The sequence below is a fragment of the Melanostigma gelatinosum genome (assembly GCF_949748355.1).
Source record: "Melanostigma gelatinosum genome assembly, chromosome: 2".
Taxonomy (NCBI): domain Eukaryota; kingdom Metazoa; phylum Chordata; class Actinopteri; order Perciformes; family Zoarcidae; genus Melanostigma; species Melanostigma gelatinosum.
The window spans coordinates 5,849,940-5,867,499 of record NC_136635.1 but is presented as its reverse complement, the minus strand read 5'-3'; the positions used below and the strand labels follow the sequence as shown (position 1 = coordinate 5,867,499).

The following is a 17,560-nucleotide window of genomic DNA, read 5'->3' as shown; positions in this document are numbered from 1 at the left end:
ACTGCCTGTTTACACACATCTGACAGAATCTTTGCCGTGAGACGGAGCTGGTGCAGACATCTGCATCGATTCAAAATAGCAGCGTATCTGCGGTGTGAGCCGGGGAAACCACGTCTAACACACTTAGCCAGTTGCAGCAGTGATTGTCGCAGACACACCCCACCGCACTCTGCTGTGTGCACTATATACTAACATCATCTAATAATCATCGACAAGTGACATCACAACAGTTTTGGTTCAACACGAACAGCCAACGTTAACACTATTCACAATAGCTCTCCAAGCTTTATTCCATTTTTGGTTTAACATACTGCGCTACTTCTCCTGAGACAGTGAGATCAGAGTTCATTCAAAAGGCATATTGGTACCATAAGACTGCTCAGACGAAGGTGAAATAAAGACAGATGCTCTTGAATATATAAAGACAAGCACCAACAACAATGCTATTTGCAGCAGTTTGACCCATTCATCCACCAGAACCTACTCTTTCCTACTGAATCTTTCTGGCTGAAAGCCTTTCGTCCAGCTAACCACAGCTAATCTAACTTCACTTAACTTAACTTATTCAACCTGGCTTGGTGTAGATCGTTGAACAGCTGCCTATATCGTGACTGTTCTCACCCGGGTGTAAATAGACACTCCATTAAATAGGAAAAGTGGAAGGTGCATGGTAATAAGCTTCCTCCATTTTGGACTCCCGGACTCTCTGTTTCCTGAATGGTAAGCATTGCTTTTGGTCATTGGTGCAAATTTGCGTCTCAAAGTTCACTAAATCTGTTTTCTGTTGCCTTTGACTCTGCCAACGAGAAAGGTCAAAGGTCATATCACAGAGTCTCTGGCTCTGGCTGACCGCCTGTGCTCTCTAATCCATCCATGTCATGTGGATGACAGCGTGGTTCTTTCTTCTGACCAGCGCTTTGTTGTACATTCCTGCAGGAACAGATCCTTACTTGGTTCATCTGTTCTGTGAAAAAATCATTGCGTTCTCTTTTATTGGTTTTGTGAATTGTCAGCGTTCGCCTGAGAGTGCTTTTGCAGTTTGTTGACATTTCTGCTTTGTTTATTCATCTATTGTTGAGTTCACAGGCTTTTTTAAACATATGTACAAAAACAAACAATGTACAAAAGACATATCTTGTAAAGACACTTATTTCAGCTAAAACCAATGCTGTTTACGTTGCACGTGCTGCTCGTGCACATACAACCTGGATGGAACAGCGGCAAATGAGCGCCATCTGCTGGCCATACAAGGTTCAACTTATTCATCCATAAAAACATGGGAATGACAGTGCTCCCACACTGATCAACCAACACTGATTACCAAAACATAGCAAATGAATACCCATAAAATAATACCATATAGTCCATAATAAAGTCGTTAAAAAGAACCATTAAAGAACATTAAAACAAACTAAGATAAAAAAAAACAGTAACATTCAGTAACTACAACTCATTTCACAATTACCTAAAAAACACAAACAGGAAAAGTCACAAAGTCTACTGCTATTGTCTTATTGTATCATTTCCTCTATGAGTTGGTTGGAGAGTCATTTGGAAGGAAAAGTGAAACCCTTCTGGACTCTGTGACTGGAAGAGAACAGTTTCATTCAATTTGAATTTTTGTTTTCGATGTCGATGTAGCAGGATGTAGGAATATTGCTGTCACATTTACAGTATCCATTTGCTATATTGGGTCAATGTAACAGTTTTCTCTGTAAAGACACGGGGATCTGGTGGTGATTGAGTGAGAAACAGTTGATGCATGAAGAACACTGATGGTGTACATTCCAGTTCCACCTCGAAGCCAGATTTTAGGTCAGCTTCTCGAATCCACAGAGGGCCCACAGAATTAGAACTATTTTACTTTAAAGAGAACCATTGTTAAAGATTACATTCCTGTTATAGGGAAGGGGATCCCTAGTTACTTGGCCAGAGAGGGATGCCCTAAAAAGCTGCCCACAGACCTTTTGCCGGATGCATCAGTGACTGCAGACTGGTATGAGGAAGAGAGGGGCTCAATGACACGAGTGTCACACTTTGGCAGCAACCCGTTTCACAGAGCACAGCACCAGGAAGCTGCAGGGAGGGAATTTGCTTGTGAGGGTGGATTCAGTCCATTACATTACATTATGGGCATTTAGCAGACGCTTTTATCCAAAGCGACATACAATAAGTGTATTCAACATCGGTATTCAAGAGAACTAGTCACCAGAAGTACATCTCCTTTTTTAAACAAGAATCTAAGAGCATAAACCAGAGCAAAACTACACTGAAGAAACAAACGAAAGCAAGTGCAACAAACTAGTATGAATACAATGAGTGCTGAGTGGAAGGCTCAGGGTAGCACTTCTTGAAGAGGTGAGTTTTCAACCTGCGCCGAAAGATGGGCAGCGACTCTGCCGTCCTGACGTCAGTGGGGAGTTGATTCCACCACTGTGGGGCCAGGACAGAAAACAGCTGTGACCGGGTCGATCGGCCTCGGGGACCTCTGAGCAACGGGGCAACCAATCGCCCCGAGGCAGCAGAGCGAGGTGGTCGGGCGGGGGTGTAGGGCTTGACCATGGCCGTCCCTTCTACGACCATGGAAACTTCACTGATGGCAATCCTTTTTGGACAGAAGAGTGGTGTGTTTAGGAACCGCTCTTGCTGTGATGATGGAAATCATGTGAACAGATGAACTGCAGACGAAAGAATCAGAAGAATACAGCAATACATGTCAAATACAGGAATGGAATCACAATGCAAAAAGTGAACATTCTGGTGAGGTCATGTGACAGTGAGTTAATTTGTGTACCAATGACATCACTTCCAAAATGGCTCCCTGGCTGGTCAGCACATTTGGCAGAACTTGCTAATTTCAACACATTTAACAATTCTAATGCTTTGATAACATGGCCTACATTACATCTAAACGGTTCCACAAACAAATTTATATCTAAAAAGCTAAGAAAATATTGTGACAGATATGTCACATCGGGCTACTTATAATTGACTCAGAAAAAACAATGCCACATATTTGTCACAATAAGAAAACAGTTATGAGCTGCTCAATTTATTTAGCTGATTAAATAATTAATTAAAATATGTTCTGTTGAATTCAGACATTTAAACAAATATAAACAAAATGTCAAATTGATTAAATTATTAGACAAATGAATTATGAAAGAATTGAGAAATTATGAAAGAAAAACATATCAATGTACATATCAATAAATAAAACAAACTAGATTTAACGATCCTATTTTTTACGGTACAGTGGTCAGGACGCACTGAAGATCATCCAAGAAGACATTTGTCTTGTAAAACAAATGTGAATTTTTTTAATTTAACCAGAAAAATTATAATTTTGATGTGTTATGGAAACGCAAATAAAAAAGCAAATATTTGTTACCAATCAAAAAGTAGGCCAAGTTGATTGGTTTTCAAATGAATACATTTGTACGTAAACGCCCATTGTGACATATGTAACATTTCAGGTCTTTGGCACTAGTGGTAGTATTTAAAAAATATTTTCATGAAAGTGGTCCTTTTTATATCCCCAATAATGTTCCTTTAAGGAGAAATGGGTGTGGGTTCATGGTACAGATGGTGAAAGTTTAACTACTTTATACATTAAAGCAGGGGTGTCAAACTCATCTCCACTCTGGGCCACATCAGCATCACGGTCGCCCTCAAAGGGCCGGTTGTAACTGTAAGACTGTATAACTGTAACTTCTCCTAACATATTGTTAAATAACTCTCTCTGCATTTGATTGTTGTTTATTCAAGTGTAAACATATTGTGCATGCAGTTATATAAATGAAAAATGATATTTAAACACATTTCTGTTATTATAACATAAATCATTTTAATTGAGGGTTAAGAAACCCACATGACTCTATCAAAGATCAAACTATTAAAGAAAATAACAAAGACAAATATCAAACACAAGTTCTGACATTAACTTTGTTCAAAGCTGTTTGTTCACCTCTCTGCATCACTAATGTTCCTCCCTGTCGTCGTCCTGTGCATGGCAGCTACATCCAAGAGCTGCTCACTGAGAGTCAGGTCTGATGAACATGATAGATGATGTATCCGTGTTGTCTGTGCTTTCATCAACAGTTCATTAGAAACACAAGTACCTGCTCGTCTCTTAGCTAGCTGTGTTGTTAGATTGCTGCTAGTTCATGAACTCGGTCTGCGATGGTGTTTCTTCACAAACTGACATTTGTAAAAGTCTGTATCTGGTCGGAGCTCTGCTCACATACCTTCAGCATGCACTGGGCTGTAGCTGTGTGAATATATTCTGCTGTGATTGCGTCTGCCTTTTAATTCTTGGACAGTTTGATGTTTTTCTTGGAGGCTAAATTCAGCTCCGTGTTTGGTGTCAAAATGCCGACGTGAATTGTATCCTTCATCACCGACACGCCTCATAGCACAGAAGACAGACCCGTTGTTCTCCTTGAAGCACAAACATGTATTCACTTTCCCATCTTTCATTACATTTTCTTCCCTCTGCATCAATTTTTCTCTTCGTGGACATTTTGGGATTATTTGTCGATCTTTTTCAATTGTTGGAAAACCTCTTTTCGGGCTGTTGCCTCTCCTGTCCACCTGTTGTGATAGTTTTAAAGTCGGTACACAGACTACATGCTATCTCATAATTTCAACTTTCTATCTCATAATTTCGACCATGGGGATACTTTTATTTTCAAGTCTAACTTTTAATTATTTTTCCAAAAAAAATCTTCTTTTTTTTTTTTGCTGGCGGATTCGCGGGCCACATAAAATGACGTGGCGGGCCGGATTCGGCCCGCGGGCCTTGAGTTTGACACGTGCATTAAAAGGTTAAATACTCAGCAGTATACAAACACTGAAAACTAATAACTACAAATAAAGTACATGGACCTCAAAATGTTACTTAAGTACAGTACTTGTGTAGTTGTACTTGGTTACATTCCACCACTGGTCACCATGTAGAACACTGCAATGAGCATGCTGACAAAACTTAACTAAAACATGTGGCTCCTCCCCTTTAGTTGGGGCTCTAGATCAATCATTTTATGCTCTACCTCCATTATTATATCTTATTCCATCATGCAGGACAAACTCAGACATGTTTAAAGTTTATTTTGAAAGCTTTCTTTTTATACACATCTACATATTTACAAAAAGTTAAACTCACCAAGCATCCAAGAACTTCAAAGAGGGGAGGGAACCAAACTCGCACACCCACAACAAAAACATAATGCTTCACGCTTTCACATTGTGCCAAAAATCTAACACACACACTTATACCTAGACACACACACCCACACACACAAAACCATGCACAAAATGCAGCCTAAATTGCAAAACAGCACAAAGCATATCACGCTAATGTGCAACATCTTTTAAACACACGTCCACATTGAACAAACACCCACACACAAATTCACTCCACCACAATTTAAAAAAAGAAAGAGACACTCTGGATCCTTGTGGAAATAACAGCTACTCCTTCATCAGCTGTGTGGGAGAGCTCGGGATGGATGGATGCAGCTAGCTGGACAACTGGTAGTTGACAAGCTTTGTTACTCTGACAAAGGAAAACCTAGCCTTCATTTATTTGGTTTTGAGTTGACTTAAGGGGTGAGGCGCCCACAAAATGACCATAGAATTCTTGAAGAAACTTTCATGGCGAGTTCTTCCTCAAGAATTAAAAGTAACACGGTGCGAGTAGTATAGATGTACAAATGGTTATTTTGTGGGGAAATATTCCTTTAAGTACAGGATGTTGTCAGTCAATTAAACTTGCAACATTCCTTAAATCTGACGAGTTGCTGCTTTAAGAGGAGATTTATTTTGTGTGCAACTCGAGCAGCTGTTCCCCCTTCACGGTCGCCCACACAGAGGTCTAGGAAGCATGCCGTTATCTGTGGGGAGGGCATTGGGAAGACAGGTGGGGGTGAAAGGGACGGATCAATCGGAATTATATTTGTCTCCGTCGTCCTCCTCCTCCTTGTCGTCTTCACCACAGCGGCTCAGCTCATGCAGCACTTCACTCTGGTAGCAGCCCCAGCTCCTCCGGCTGTACGAGTGCTCCTCCTCCCAGTAACCTGCACAACACGAGAACAGCCAATGAATGACAGGAGGGGCCGAGATCAGCGGCAAACACGGTGGCGGTACTAAAATGACACACGCACATCAGTAATGTGCAGTCACTTATTAATAAATGGAGGTTTCTAGTCCTGTCGTCTCTTCTGAGATACATCTAGATCTTTCTCACAAGGTTGTTCAGGGACCACTCCAGTTCAGGCTCCGCTTGGATCATATTTTGGGGAGAGACAATGTTTCTGAATAGTAGTGGACCTGTGTCAATATATTTTCATCTCAATGGAAAACACCATGAGATCAAGTAAAGACGGACCGGAGACGCCATGACAAACCAGAAGACCAGCTAGAACCGACAAAGACTGGACAAACATCGTTGACGGTCAGACAGGAACATCAACATCACGAGTTAATACACGGGAGCAGTCAGAACCAAAGATTGGGTCGCATTAGAGTTCATTTAAGTCCCTAAATACATTTATTGTATTGCACATTTATATATGCAGTAAGCCACTGAGCCACATGAGGGAGCCTGATCATAGCAACAGTTTGTTAAACTGAGGAAATGAAATGAAGGACAACCTCTTAACTCTTCACACATTAATAAAACTAAATTGTGATTTATCAAAAGGTATATCCCTTCTAAATGTCTGCTTTACCTCTTCAAGTTAAAGGGATGTGGAATTAGTAGTAAAAGCCTATTTATACAAATTTGATTTAAAACCTTCATTTGTCTCAGCGGTCAAAATAAACGGACTGTGACAAACAGATAATTCCCTCTAAATAGAAATCCATCTGTAGACGGCGCTACATGTGTACTGGGTTAAAAACGAGCGCATGTGCAAGCCTACACATAACGTCAACAACCGATACATCGCCAAAGAAATTAATGAATAAATGCGAACCACCGTAGCGCTCTTCTCCGTCACCGTCTGCATCACTGTCCTCATCAGGGTAGTCATTCCTCCAGTTGCCTTCCTCGTTTTCGTCATCCTCATCTTCATAAACCTCCTCTTCATGAACCACGAGGTCAGGCACCTGGGACCAACAACAAGCCATTTATCTGAAAGCCTCCTTTCAGCTGGTTCATTATTTGTGTTATTGTCTTCAACAATAAAACGATATAAAAATGTAAACCAGCTTCATGATTTAAGCCTTTTGGACACTTTTGGACTATCACTTTGTATTACCACACCGAGTACTTCAATGTCGGATACATTTTTTAAAAGATCCTAATTTGGAATCTTTTTGGCCAAAATAATAAAATGCAAACAAAATGTTTGCATTTTAATATTGCAGAGAACTGCTGCATGTGAGCCGACATGCGGTAACTTATCCATTTAACTCGTTTTTTTAGCTTTCCACAAGTCTAATCTTTACTTCACCCATGTCTTCATTCACTCACTCAGATTCCAGCACTCATTCATCTGTCCGTTCCATCCATCCATCCACACACACCAGTTCTCCCTCGTCGGCGTAGGCCCTGATGGACAGGATGTCCTGGATCCAGCCCGGCGTGACCGTCTCCTGGTAGTAAAGGTCGTAGACGTAGTCGTCGCCCTGCTCCCGGTGCTCCCCCCCCAGCCCCTCTCCGGTTATGCTCAGGCGCTCCCGCAGCATCTTGGTGCTGTTACACAGGATCATTTCCGGGTCTGAGGACAGCGTCTTGACAAAAACAGAGCGAGAGATTAAATCAACACTGAGGGTTTACACATTAGCAATGCTGACCAATGCCTGGAATTATAACCTCTAAAAAGGAACCTGTAAGATTTGTGTACTGTATGTCACAAGCAGTCTTTGTATCCAAACAGAATCATTACATTGTTCAATGTTTCCTGTTGATCCTGTAGCCTTTGGGTCAAAAGAACGATGTTAGTCACTTCTTCTTTGTTAGGATGGGAATTGTATTGGTTAGAATAACATTATCATAACTACTCAACTGTTCCTTTTCATTGCTGTGAAAGAAAAAGAGGAAATTCAGAACGAACATGAATGTCAAAGGGATTTACTGCTTAGCGGGTGCTACTGGTACACGAGGAAGACCAGGCTGCACAAATCTGCCACATTTAAACACACATGTCTGAGTGAGCAAAGCACTTTCATTTTATTAGTTTTATCATAGAAATTTGATATCAGCCCAACAAATTCCGTACGGCTATGGAAAATATACTTGCCATGTTGGATACGTCTTTGGTACCCTGCCAAACTGAAACAGGTGTTTCATTCTCTCTGCCATGTTAAAAGTTGTTTTAATTAAATTAAATGGATTTCATATAGCCCAAAATCCCCAATTTGCCTCAGAGGGTTTTACAATCTGTACACATACAAAAATCCTCTGTCCGAGGACCCTTACATCAGAACAGGAAAAACTCTCCCCAAAAAAACATTTAAATGGGAGGGGAGAAAGGAAGAGACCTGTGGGAGAGCAACAGAGGAGGATCCCTCTATCAGGATGGACAGAAGTGTGATAGATGTCAGGTGTACAGAATGAACAGCATAACAGGATTACAACACAGTGAATTACACTGACTGTTTTTGTACGGTATATATATATATATATATATATATATATATATATATATATATATATATATATATATATATATATATATATATATATATCAATTAGTTTATGAATTAAAGCGAATCATGCACTTTTTGTCCTCCTAAAATTGAGGCTAGCAATACAGAATACGATATAAAATATTATTCTAATAAGGAGTATGATAATCGACACCATGACAGACTAAAACAAACCTAACAGTACTCATGAACCAGCTACAGTAACGCTCAACTCACCTTGCTGGACGACTTGTCCTTGTCCTCTGCGTCCTCATGAAGGAGATCCACCACCTGGATTGCACAGAGAACCAAACATTTGTCTTGCTCTCCCCCAGTCTCCCCCGCGCTCTCAGAAGCGTCCGTCTGGGGGGTCGGCTGCTCGGTCGGACTCGACAGGCCTGAACGGTGGCTGGACAGTATTCTATAGCGTTCCTCCCTTCGCGTGCTCCACTTGGTGCTGCGCAGGTCCCCCGTGATCCGTTGAGAGCTGGAGGCGGAGGGGCGCATCGCGTGGGCCACGCGAGGCCGAGCCAACGCCTGTCGCACCTGCGTCTGAACGGGAGCATCCTGGTGAGGAGATGACAGAAAGGGGGGAATTTATAACATTCCCATGGTGAAGATTTTGGATGAATTAATATAATTTTCGAGGCCTGCAAACACGTCAACGTCAACAAAATGAGCGGACGATCGCAGTAGCTAATGCTATTTGGGGTTGACGGTAACGGCTAATGTTGGCTAACACCGTTGCCTATAATGAGTATCATGCTAACAACAACTAACTTAGCACAGACGGTGCCTTGGTTTCCAAACAACCACCACCGTTTAAGTGGTTAAATTCAGTTAGATAACAGCCAGAAAAATGTACTAAATCGGTACGTTTGTACCGACACACTGATTAATATTTATTTGGCTTCTCCACTGCCCACTGCGTAGATGCTAGCCTGTAGCGCTCGGTTAGCTCTAATACCGTGTCGGTACCAGCGGGCCTCTTACCTGTGTTGCTACGGTCGCCACGAGTTTGAAGACAGAGTTCTCCACCTCGGCTTCATTTGGCTCCGGTACCGTTTCACCTGAGCTCTGGGACGTCTCCGGCCGGATACGTTTACACGCCAGCAACAACGCATCTGCGGGGTCGGTCCCCCTTTTTCTCTTGACTCGCAGAATCGTCGTGTTCGGATCCATGTTGTCAGTTTGTCTGGTCTGTCTGGCGCAAGGAGGAGAAAAACTGTAGAGCTCCGCCTTTATTTCCGGGTATCACTCAGGCTATTGAATGAGACTGGGGAAAGAGTTCACTGCGCATGTGTGCACCATATGGAGTCACTTCTTTTAATCGTCCTTCGTATCACATCACGTTACAGCAAGTGATAATCACATCACATCACAGGATAATAACAATGATAATGATTACAATCAATATTTTCTCAAATTACAATTTCCCTCGTATAACTTAACTAAATGATATTCTTTGTTTTGTCAAAAATATAATTTCGTACAAATTATTTAATACACTCATTCTTCAGAGTCTGGATTGTGCCATACTGATAATAATAGGTTAATTATAACCAATAGGCCTCATATTTTTGCATCATAAATAATTTATCGTGGCAAATTAAACATACAATTCAACAATGAATTACATTATTTTATCATGTTGCGGTCCAAGAGGACAAGTTTTAAGTTTAAAATCTACATTCTATGTTTTGCCGTCATCAAGTAATTCAACATGACATTACAGGGAAGCACCTCAGGTTCTTCCAAACAAGGTGTTTGGTAACATTTCTATGTTGTGATTTGCTAAATATGCAAAATTTAAGACCAATTAAATAACTATAGTTTTTACAAAAAAGGAGAAAGAGAAATTATAGGTATGAGATCAGTCCCTGAGAAAGCATTTTAAAGTTAAAATTCTGTATTTAAGACTATAGACACAATTTATCAAAAGATGTTACACTTTAAAAGAAGGCAACTTTGAACTTAATCCTCTGGGAAAAACCTTTCAGTGTTAATCCATCCAACATCTTCAAAACACTTTGGTACTCGTGTTTACTGTCCAACATACAGTGGCTCTGCTCGGATGCCACGCCTTGAGGAGAAAGGGAAGCAGAAACACCAGTATATAACTCGAAAATGCATTTCCTGCTGAAAATGCGTTGGAATGCTGAAAACTGAAATGAATCGCAAAAACATTGCTGAAAATAGATATCCAATTCAAAAACAAATTGCAAAAAGCGTAACAATTCAAAAAGTTTAAAGATTACAAATATGAAAAGTCATATCACACCTCTCCTGAAAGAACTCAACATTTTGATATTTGAACAGTTTCTGTGGCTTAAAAAAATGCATCAGTGGTGATATTTGTAGTAGTATAAGTTGTAGTAGAAGTATTATTCGTAGAAGTATTAGTAGCATTAGAATAAGTACTAGTAGTAGTAGTAGTAGTGATATTTGTAGTGGTAGTAGAAGTTGTAGTTGTAGTAGAAGTATTATTAGTAGTAGAAGTATTAGTAATTAGAAGAAGTAGTGGAAGACGTAGTATCAGTAGTCATAGTAATAGCTGTAGTATTGGTCGTAGTATTTAATATCACAGTAGTAGTAGTAGTAGTAGCAGTAGTAATAGTAATGGCAGTAGAAGACATAGCAGTAGTAGTAGTACTAGTAGCAATTGTACTAATAGCTGTAGTAGTGTTACTACTTTTAGTAGCATGAATAGAAGTAGTAGTAGTAGTAGTAGCAGTTGTCGTATAAGTAATAGTAGTAGTGGTAGTAATAGCAGTAGTGGTAGTAATAATATTGATGGTAGCAGTAATAGCAGTAGCAGTAGTAGTAATAGTAGCAACACCAAAAGTTATAGTAGAAGTAGTAGCAGTAGTAGTAATACTATATTAGCAGCCGCAGTAGTAGTTGTCGCAGTATTAGTAAGAGCATTCATTTTTTGAACAGAAAAGCCTAATTTTGAGCTTGTTTAAATACAGTTAATCCATGGGTCTTTTATTTTGAAAGGGTGGTGCTGGGTGGGGGGGAGAGGGGGCGAGGAGACAAAATCATAATGTCTGACACATAAACAGAGGTTATTAAATGCCTGGCTTCATCACAAGCATTTCAATTAGAATTCACTCTTTGGGGCTTTTATTTTGAAATGGGGTGTGTGTGTGTGGGGGGGGGGGTCCTCTAAAAGTCTCTAAGACCTAAATGACTGTATGAGAGAGACACAGACAGAGAGAGAGCGAGAGAGAGGGAGGAAAGAATTAGTGAGAGAGAGAAGAAAGAATACGTGAGAGAGAGAGAGAGAGAGAGCGAAGAAAGAACTAGAAAATGCATTTCCTGCTGAAAATGCATTGGAATGCTGAAAGCTGAAATTAATTGTGAAAAAAATGCTGAAAATTAAGAAATGGGAGACTATCTGTCTGAAAAATGTTGAAGCCCGAATGCATTTAAACTGCACTGCTGAAAAACCTTCTCGTTGAAATGTCTCACTGTGGTGTCTGTAGCTGAAAGTATGAGGAAGAAGAAGGCTTTGAAAGTTGAAGTATAACAGGATTTGAAGATTTTCTCCATAGAGATCCCATTCAAAAGAAAATTGCAAAAAGCTTAATTCAAAAAGTTTAAAGATTACAAATATGAAAAGTCAAAGCACCCCTCTCCTGAAAGAGCTGAACATTTTGATATTTGAACAATTTCTGTAGCTTAAACAAATTTCAGAAGGAGTGATATTTGTAGTAATAGTCGTAGAAGTTGTAGTTGAAGTAGAAGTATTATTAGTAGTAGAAGTATTAGTAGCATTAGAATAAGTAGTAGTAGTAGCAGTAGTGATATTTGTAATAGTAGTAGTATAAGTCGTAGTTGTAGTAGAAGTATCATTAGTAGTAGAAGTATTCGTATTTAGAAGAAGTAGTAGCCTAGTATCAGTCGTAGTAGTAATAGCTGTAGTCGTGGTCGTATTATTTAATATAACAGTGGTAGTAGTAGTAGTAGTAGTAAAAGTAATGGCAGTATTTGAAGTAGCAGTAGTAGTAGTACTAGTAGCAGTCGTACTAATAGCTGTAGTAGTATTAGTACTGGTAGTAGCATGAATAGCAGTAGTAGCAGTTGTAGTATAAGTAATAGTAGTAGTGGTAGTAATAGCAGTAGTGGTAGTAATAATATTGATGGTAGCAGTAATAGCACTAGTAATAGTAGCAACAGCAAAAGTTGTAGTAGAAGTAGTAGCAGCAGTAGTAGTAGTAATACTCGAAATATTAGCAGCAGTAGTAGTTGTTGCAGTATTAGTAAGAGCATTCATTATTTCAACAACAAAAACCTAATTTTGAGCTGAATGTTTACATACAGTTAATCCATGGGGCTTTTATTTTGAAAGGGTGGGGCTGGGTGGGGGAGGGAGGGGGAGAGGAGACATAATCATAATGTTCGACACACATAAACAGAGGTTATTAAACAACAGGCTTCATCACAAGCAGTTCAGTTAGAATTCACTCTCTGGGGCTTTTATTTTGAAATGGGGTGTGGGGTGTGGGGGAGAAGGGGAGAGGAGATAGAATCATAATGTTAGATAAACACAAACCGGTTATTAACCCTTGTATGGTGTTCATTTTTTTGTTACTCAGCAGGTGTTGTGGGTCTGTTGGACCCGCTGTATTTTTTGCGTTTTTAATTCAACACAATCAAACTATTTTATGTTAAAATACTCAACAGATGTTTTCTTCATCCCAATTAGAAGCAATATAAACAGCAAATATGGTTAATATTTGCCCTTTAACTTTGTTATAACACATTTACGAATTAAAGTGCTACTCGTTTTCTTTTTTTTATAAAATCAAGAAAATCAATTATAATCAAGATATGAGTGGACAAAATTCAACACATTTAAAAATGAAGCAAGGTTGTTCATAACCATTGACTTTTATTTATTTGAATTTCATTGAATTTCATTTGTAATCAGGTCATTTTACATAGCACAACACACCGTTTACATTGAACACATTACATTGTTGAACACATTGCCTTTTCATACCAGCCTATACAACACCAGCCTATTCAACACATGAGTGGCAGAGTTTTACTGTGTGTGTGTTGCATATGTACTTCTTGCACTTGATGCATGTATATTGCGTCTTTCTGTCCGTCTTGGGTCCACACACTTCGCAGCGTTTCTTTTTGTTGCTGCCGGCCGCAACCTAGAATGATGAAAAGATCATGAATTTTACTAAAACCTCTGTCTCGCAAGGTATGGAACAGCATTCCAACAATAAAGATTCGAAGAACAATAGTTGGAATGCTTAACAGCATTCCAACAACAATCAGCATTCAACACATCTGTATCAATAACGTAGATAATAATAATAAATAATAATAAAGGCAGAGGTAAATATGACTAAATATTTGGTATATCTACTCAGCTAAATATGGTTATTAAGTGGTTATTAAGTGTCAGAAAGCCAAACTTTTTTATATTTGAATCACAGATTGTGAATATAAATTATTGTATCATGCAATCTGCTGACATTATGAGAAACATCAACTGTGCATGACTGTGGCTGATAAACTGATACTGAGCACACAGATGTTTAAAGATACGAGATAAAGTATTGATCTTTATTCAAATAAGGTTTGAGGTCAATTGTACTTAAATGCTGATGAGCCTTCAACGTTGCAGCTGCAGGTTTTGTTTTCATCACTGGATTCTGCTTGATCACCCTAATGACGTCATGTTTGTGAAAGCCCAAACCTAACTGAATGAACAACTCTCTCGCCGGGTGCGGTGGCGCGCACCTGTAATCCAAGTTACCGGGAGGCTGAGGCAGGAGGATCGTTTGAGCTCAGGAGCTCTGAGCTGCAGCGAACTATGAAGATCGGGTGTCCGCACTAAATTCGGTATCGGTATGGTGCTCCAGGGGGAGCCCGGGACCACCAGGTCGTCTACGGAGGGGTGCACCGGCCCAGGTCGGAGACGGAGCAGGTCAAAGCCCCCGTGCCGCTCAGTAGTGGGATCGCGCCAGAGAATAGACGCTGTAGTGCAGCCTGAGTAACACAGCGGGACCCAGTCTTTTTACACTCTGTAAACAGCTGATACAACAACAACGTGTTTACGTGTTACAGCAGCTTCATCACTGCTTTATGGAGGACAGAAAATGACTTAAGTATAAATAAATAAATGCATTCATAAATGTATAAATAAATACAGGAATAAATGAATAAATACAGAAATTCTGAAATAAATACAGAAATATTTAAATGCGGAAATAAATTCTGAAACAAATAAAAGTATAAATAAATGCTGAAATAAATATGGAAATAAATGTATGTATAGATAAATAAATAAAAGTTGATCATCAAACAGACATAAGGAAATACATATCATATATTTATTTCTACATTTCTCTTCACCTACATTTATTCATGTTTTTATTCATGTTCTGTATGCTAATGAGGTGGGAGGTCCTAACCTCTGTCTGAAGCAGGATTGGTCACAGGAGTGTGATGGCTTCTGTCTTGCACAGTGACGTTGAAGATGGCTAGCCCGCTCAGCTACCCGTTAGCAGAAGCCGAAGTCGTTGCCATTTGTTTTAACACTGGTTTATTCATGGAATTGTTTTTACAAGCCATTTCAAATGAAATACGATCATTATGGAACGATGTAGAGACCCATGTACTCAACGACTATCTTCAGCTTCGGCTGGATAGGTTGCAGATGACTTGGCTCAGCTCAATGCTAATATGGATGTGGAAGTTGACCAAACAGTGTTTGACAGTCTTCAAGAAGCTGACCGCCAACTTTACATCCTCTCAGAGACAGAAGAGGCGAGCCGTGGACGTCCGTCGTACATTTGATCTCCAAATATAATTGAAGCACAGCTAGTTTGGGGGCACACCGCTGGGGACATAGCGCAGGTGTTGGGAGTGTGCGAGAGAACGATTGGTCGGAGGATGGTACAGTACGAAATAAGGTAACATGTCGTTTTACTCCACATCATGTCAAGTGTGTTTGTCTGGTTTAACTTATTGTCTTTTAAAAGTGGCAGTATATCTGTGTGCAGATTTACGTAATGTGTATTGATGGTAACGTTGACATTACATTACTGGATCCTGGTGGGGTTTTGATGCTGAACCCAAGAAGGTGCAGGAAGTACTCTGTACCAGCACCAAACTGTTTATGGCACATTGACGGCAATCATAAACAAATAAGGTATCAAAAAACATAAACCATCTCAAGCATTGCTCAAACACTCACTTCACTGTAAATTGTACTACTTTCAGATACTTACTACCCAGTATACTGTACATCCAGAACAGTTACAAAGATAGGCCCATCTACGATTGTAATGAACCCATCAGCATCACTGCAAGCCAGCCTTTGATTTATCCACGATGGATGGAGCAAATCCATTAAAGTTACCTGGCTTGTGCCAGTATCGAAATTACTTTGAACTTTTAGCCTTTGTGGTCTGTACGTGGAACGTCACTTCGCTAGCGGGGAAAGAGCCGGAGCTGGTGCAGGAGGTGGAGCGATACCAGCTAGATATAGTTGGACTCACCTCCACAGAGCGTTGGCTCTAGAACCAAGCTCCTGGAGAGGGGTTGGACTTTGTCCTTTTCCGGAGTTGCCCAGGGTGAGAGGCGCCAGGCGGGAGTGGGGATACTCACGAGCCCCCGGCTGAGCGCCGCTGTGTTGGAGGGGCACAACAGCTACGGTATTCAGAAGCTACGAGCTATGAGCAACAACAGTTATTGCCTCGTTGCTTTTAGATTCTAATGAGAAGACACGCTGCTTCGTTTTACTTCTTCCGTTTGGTAGCCTTGAGAGACCTTAGTCTGCAAGTATGTCTGCATGAAGAAGATGTACGAATATATATTATATTCGCTAATGCTAATCGCGGTTAGCATTTCCCCATTGGCCGTAATATTAAAATTAGCTTAGAAGCTAGCGACATGTTATGATGTTCAGAGAAGACAACTTTAGTCATGTTAAAAGCATCTTGCTGTTCAACGGGGACACCTGCGGCTTATAGACCAGTGCGGCTTATCTATGTACAACTTCTTTTTTCTTTTAAAAATCAGCTGGTGCGGCCTATATACCGGTGCGCTCTATAGTCCGGAAAGTACGGTAGTTAGAGAGACATTTATGTTTGGCTTGAGCAAACTGAACCTCACTGTGAAATGAAACTCCAACACAAACCCTGTGAAGTGGTGAAATGATGCATGTCTCACAGTCAATCGACTCAAGAACGCTAGACCAAACACACTTACACAAAATGCACAAAAGGGCAAAGCTATTCAGAAGGCAAACATACTAATGTTGAGTTTGGTACTTCTCACATTCACATTGGAGGAAAACTAAAAACTAAAATCAGTGCAGCCACATCTTAAGGTGCCCATTTGTATTGGAACACTTTTAGTTGGCAGTTTTTCAAAGCAAGTACTGCAGTAAAAATTGGCAGGCATGAAAGTTCTACTCTAAATCAGTCTTATGGCTGCTCAGGTCAGCTTTCTTATGCAACTACCAAATCCACTGAATATCAGGCTTTATTGAAAAGAAATCCATTGGAAACATGTGCGGTGGAAGTAGATAAATGATTCCCGGTTGCAAATATTTCAACAACCCTCGTTTAGTCCCTGCCTCTGTTGCTCTCTCTCCAGATCAATACCTTCAATGTTCAACTGATTACAATTACTGCCCAAGAAACCCCACTGACACACAAAGAGTTTCCCTCGAGTTCAGAAAGGCTAACATCTACTTCATTTTTGTCAAAATGGAAGATTGTGATCTGCTAACAGGAGCCCAAGAATTCTGTCATGAAATATTAAAGCACTCAAGGCTTAATTAATCCATCAGTAACAGTCATACGAGTACAGTACACTGCCCCATGTTATTTTTGTGTGGCCTCATTAAGCATTAATCACGGTAAACATGTTGCAACTTCAGTTTCAGTTA

At 40.1% G+C, this 17,560-nt stretch overlaps 1 protein-coding gene across 2 annotated transcripts; it reads right to left on the bottom strand.

Moving 5' to 3' along the window:
* Positions 1–5,092: 5,092 nt before the first annotated feature.
* slc7a6os (solute carrier family 7 member 6 opposite strand) lies at positions 5,093–9,845 on the bottom strand. 2 transcript variants are annotated; one of them, XM_079287239.1, is made up of 5 exons: positions 9,628–9,845; positions 8,872–9,201; positions 7,531–7,737; positions 6,978–7,110; positions 5,093–6,077 (listed from the first exon to the last, which is right to left on the bottom strand). In XM_079287239.1, the coding sequence occupies exons 1-5, from the start codon at positions 9,814–9,816 to the stop codon at positions 5,941–5,943; spliced, it is 996 nt and encodes a 331-aa protein (XP_079143365.1). In that variant the 5' UTR covers positions 9,817–9,845; the 3' UTR covers positions 5,093–5,940. The 2 variants fall into 2 exon arrangements, with proteins under 2 accessions (XP_079143365.1, XP_079143366.1); XM_079287240.1 differs by having other exon boundaries at positions 6,981–7,110.
* Positions 9,846–17,560: the final 7,715 nt, after the last annotated feature.

Bases quoted from the DNA above. Each gene is read 5' to 3' on its own strand.
- slc7a6os (XM_079287239.1), bottom strand. From the start codon at position 9,816: ATGGATCCGAACACGACGATTCTGCGAGTCAAGAGAAAAAGGGGGACC. The intron at 9,202-9,627 runs GTAAGAGGCCCG...TCTCCTCACCAG, and splicing joins TGGCGACCGTAGCAACACAG to GATGCTCCCGTTCAGACGCA. The intron at 7,738-8,871 runs GTGAGTTGAGCG...GTTTTTGTCAAG, and splicing joins AGGACAAGTCGTCCAGCAAG to ACGCTGTCCTCAGACCCGGA.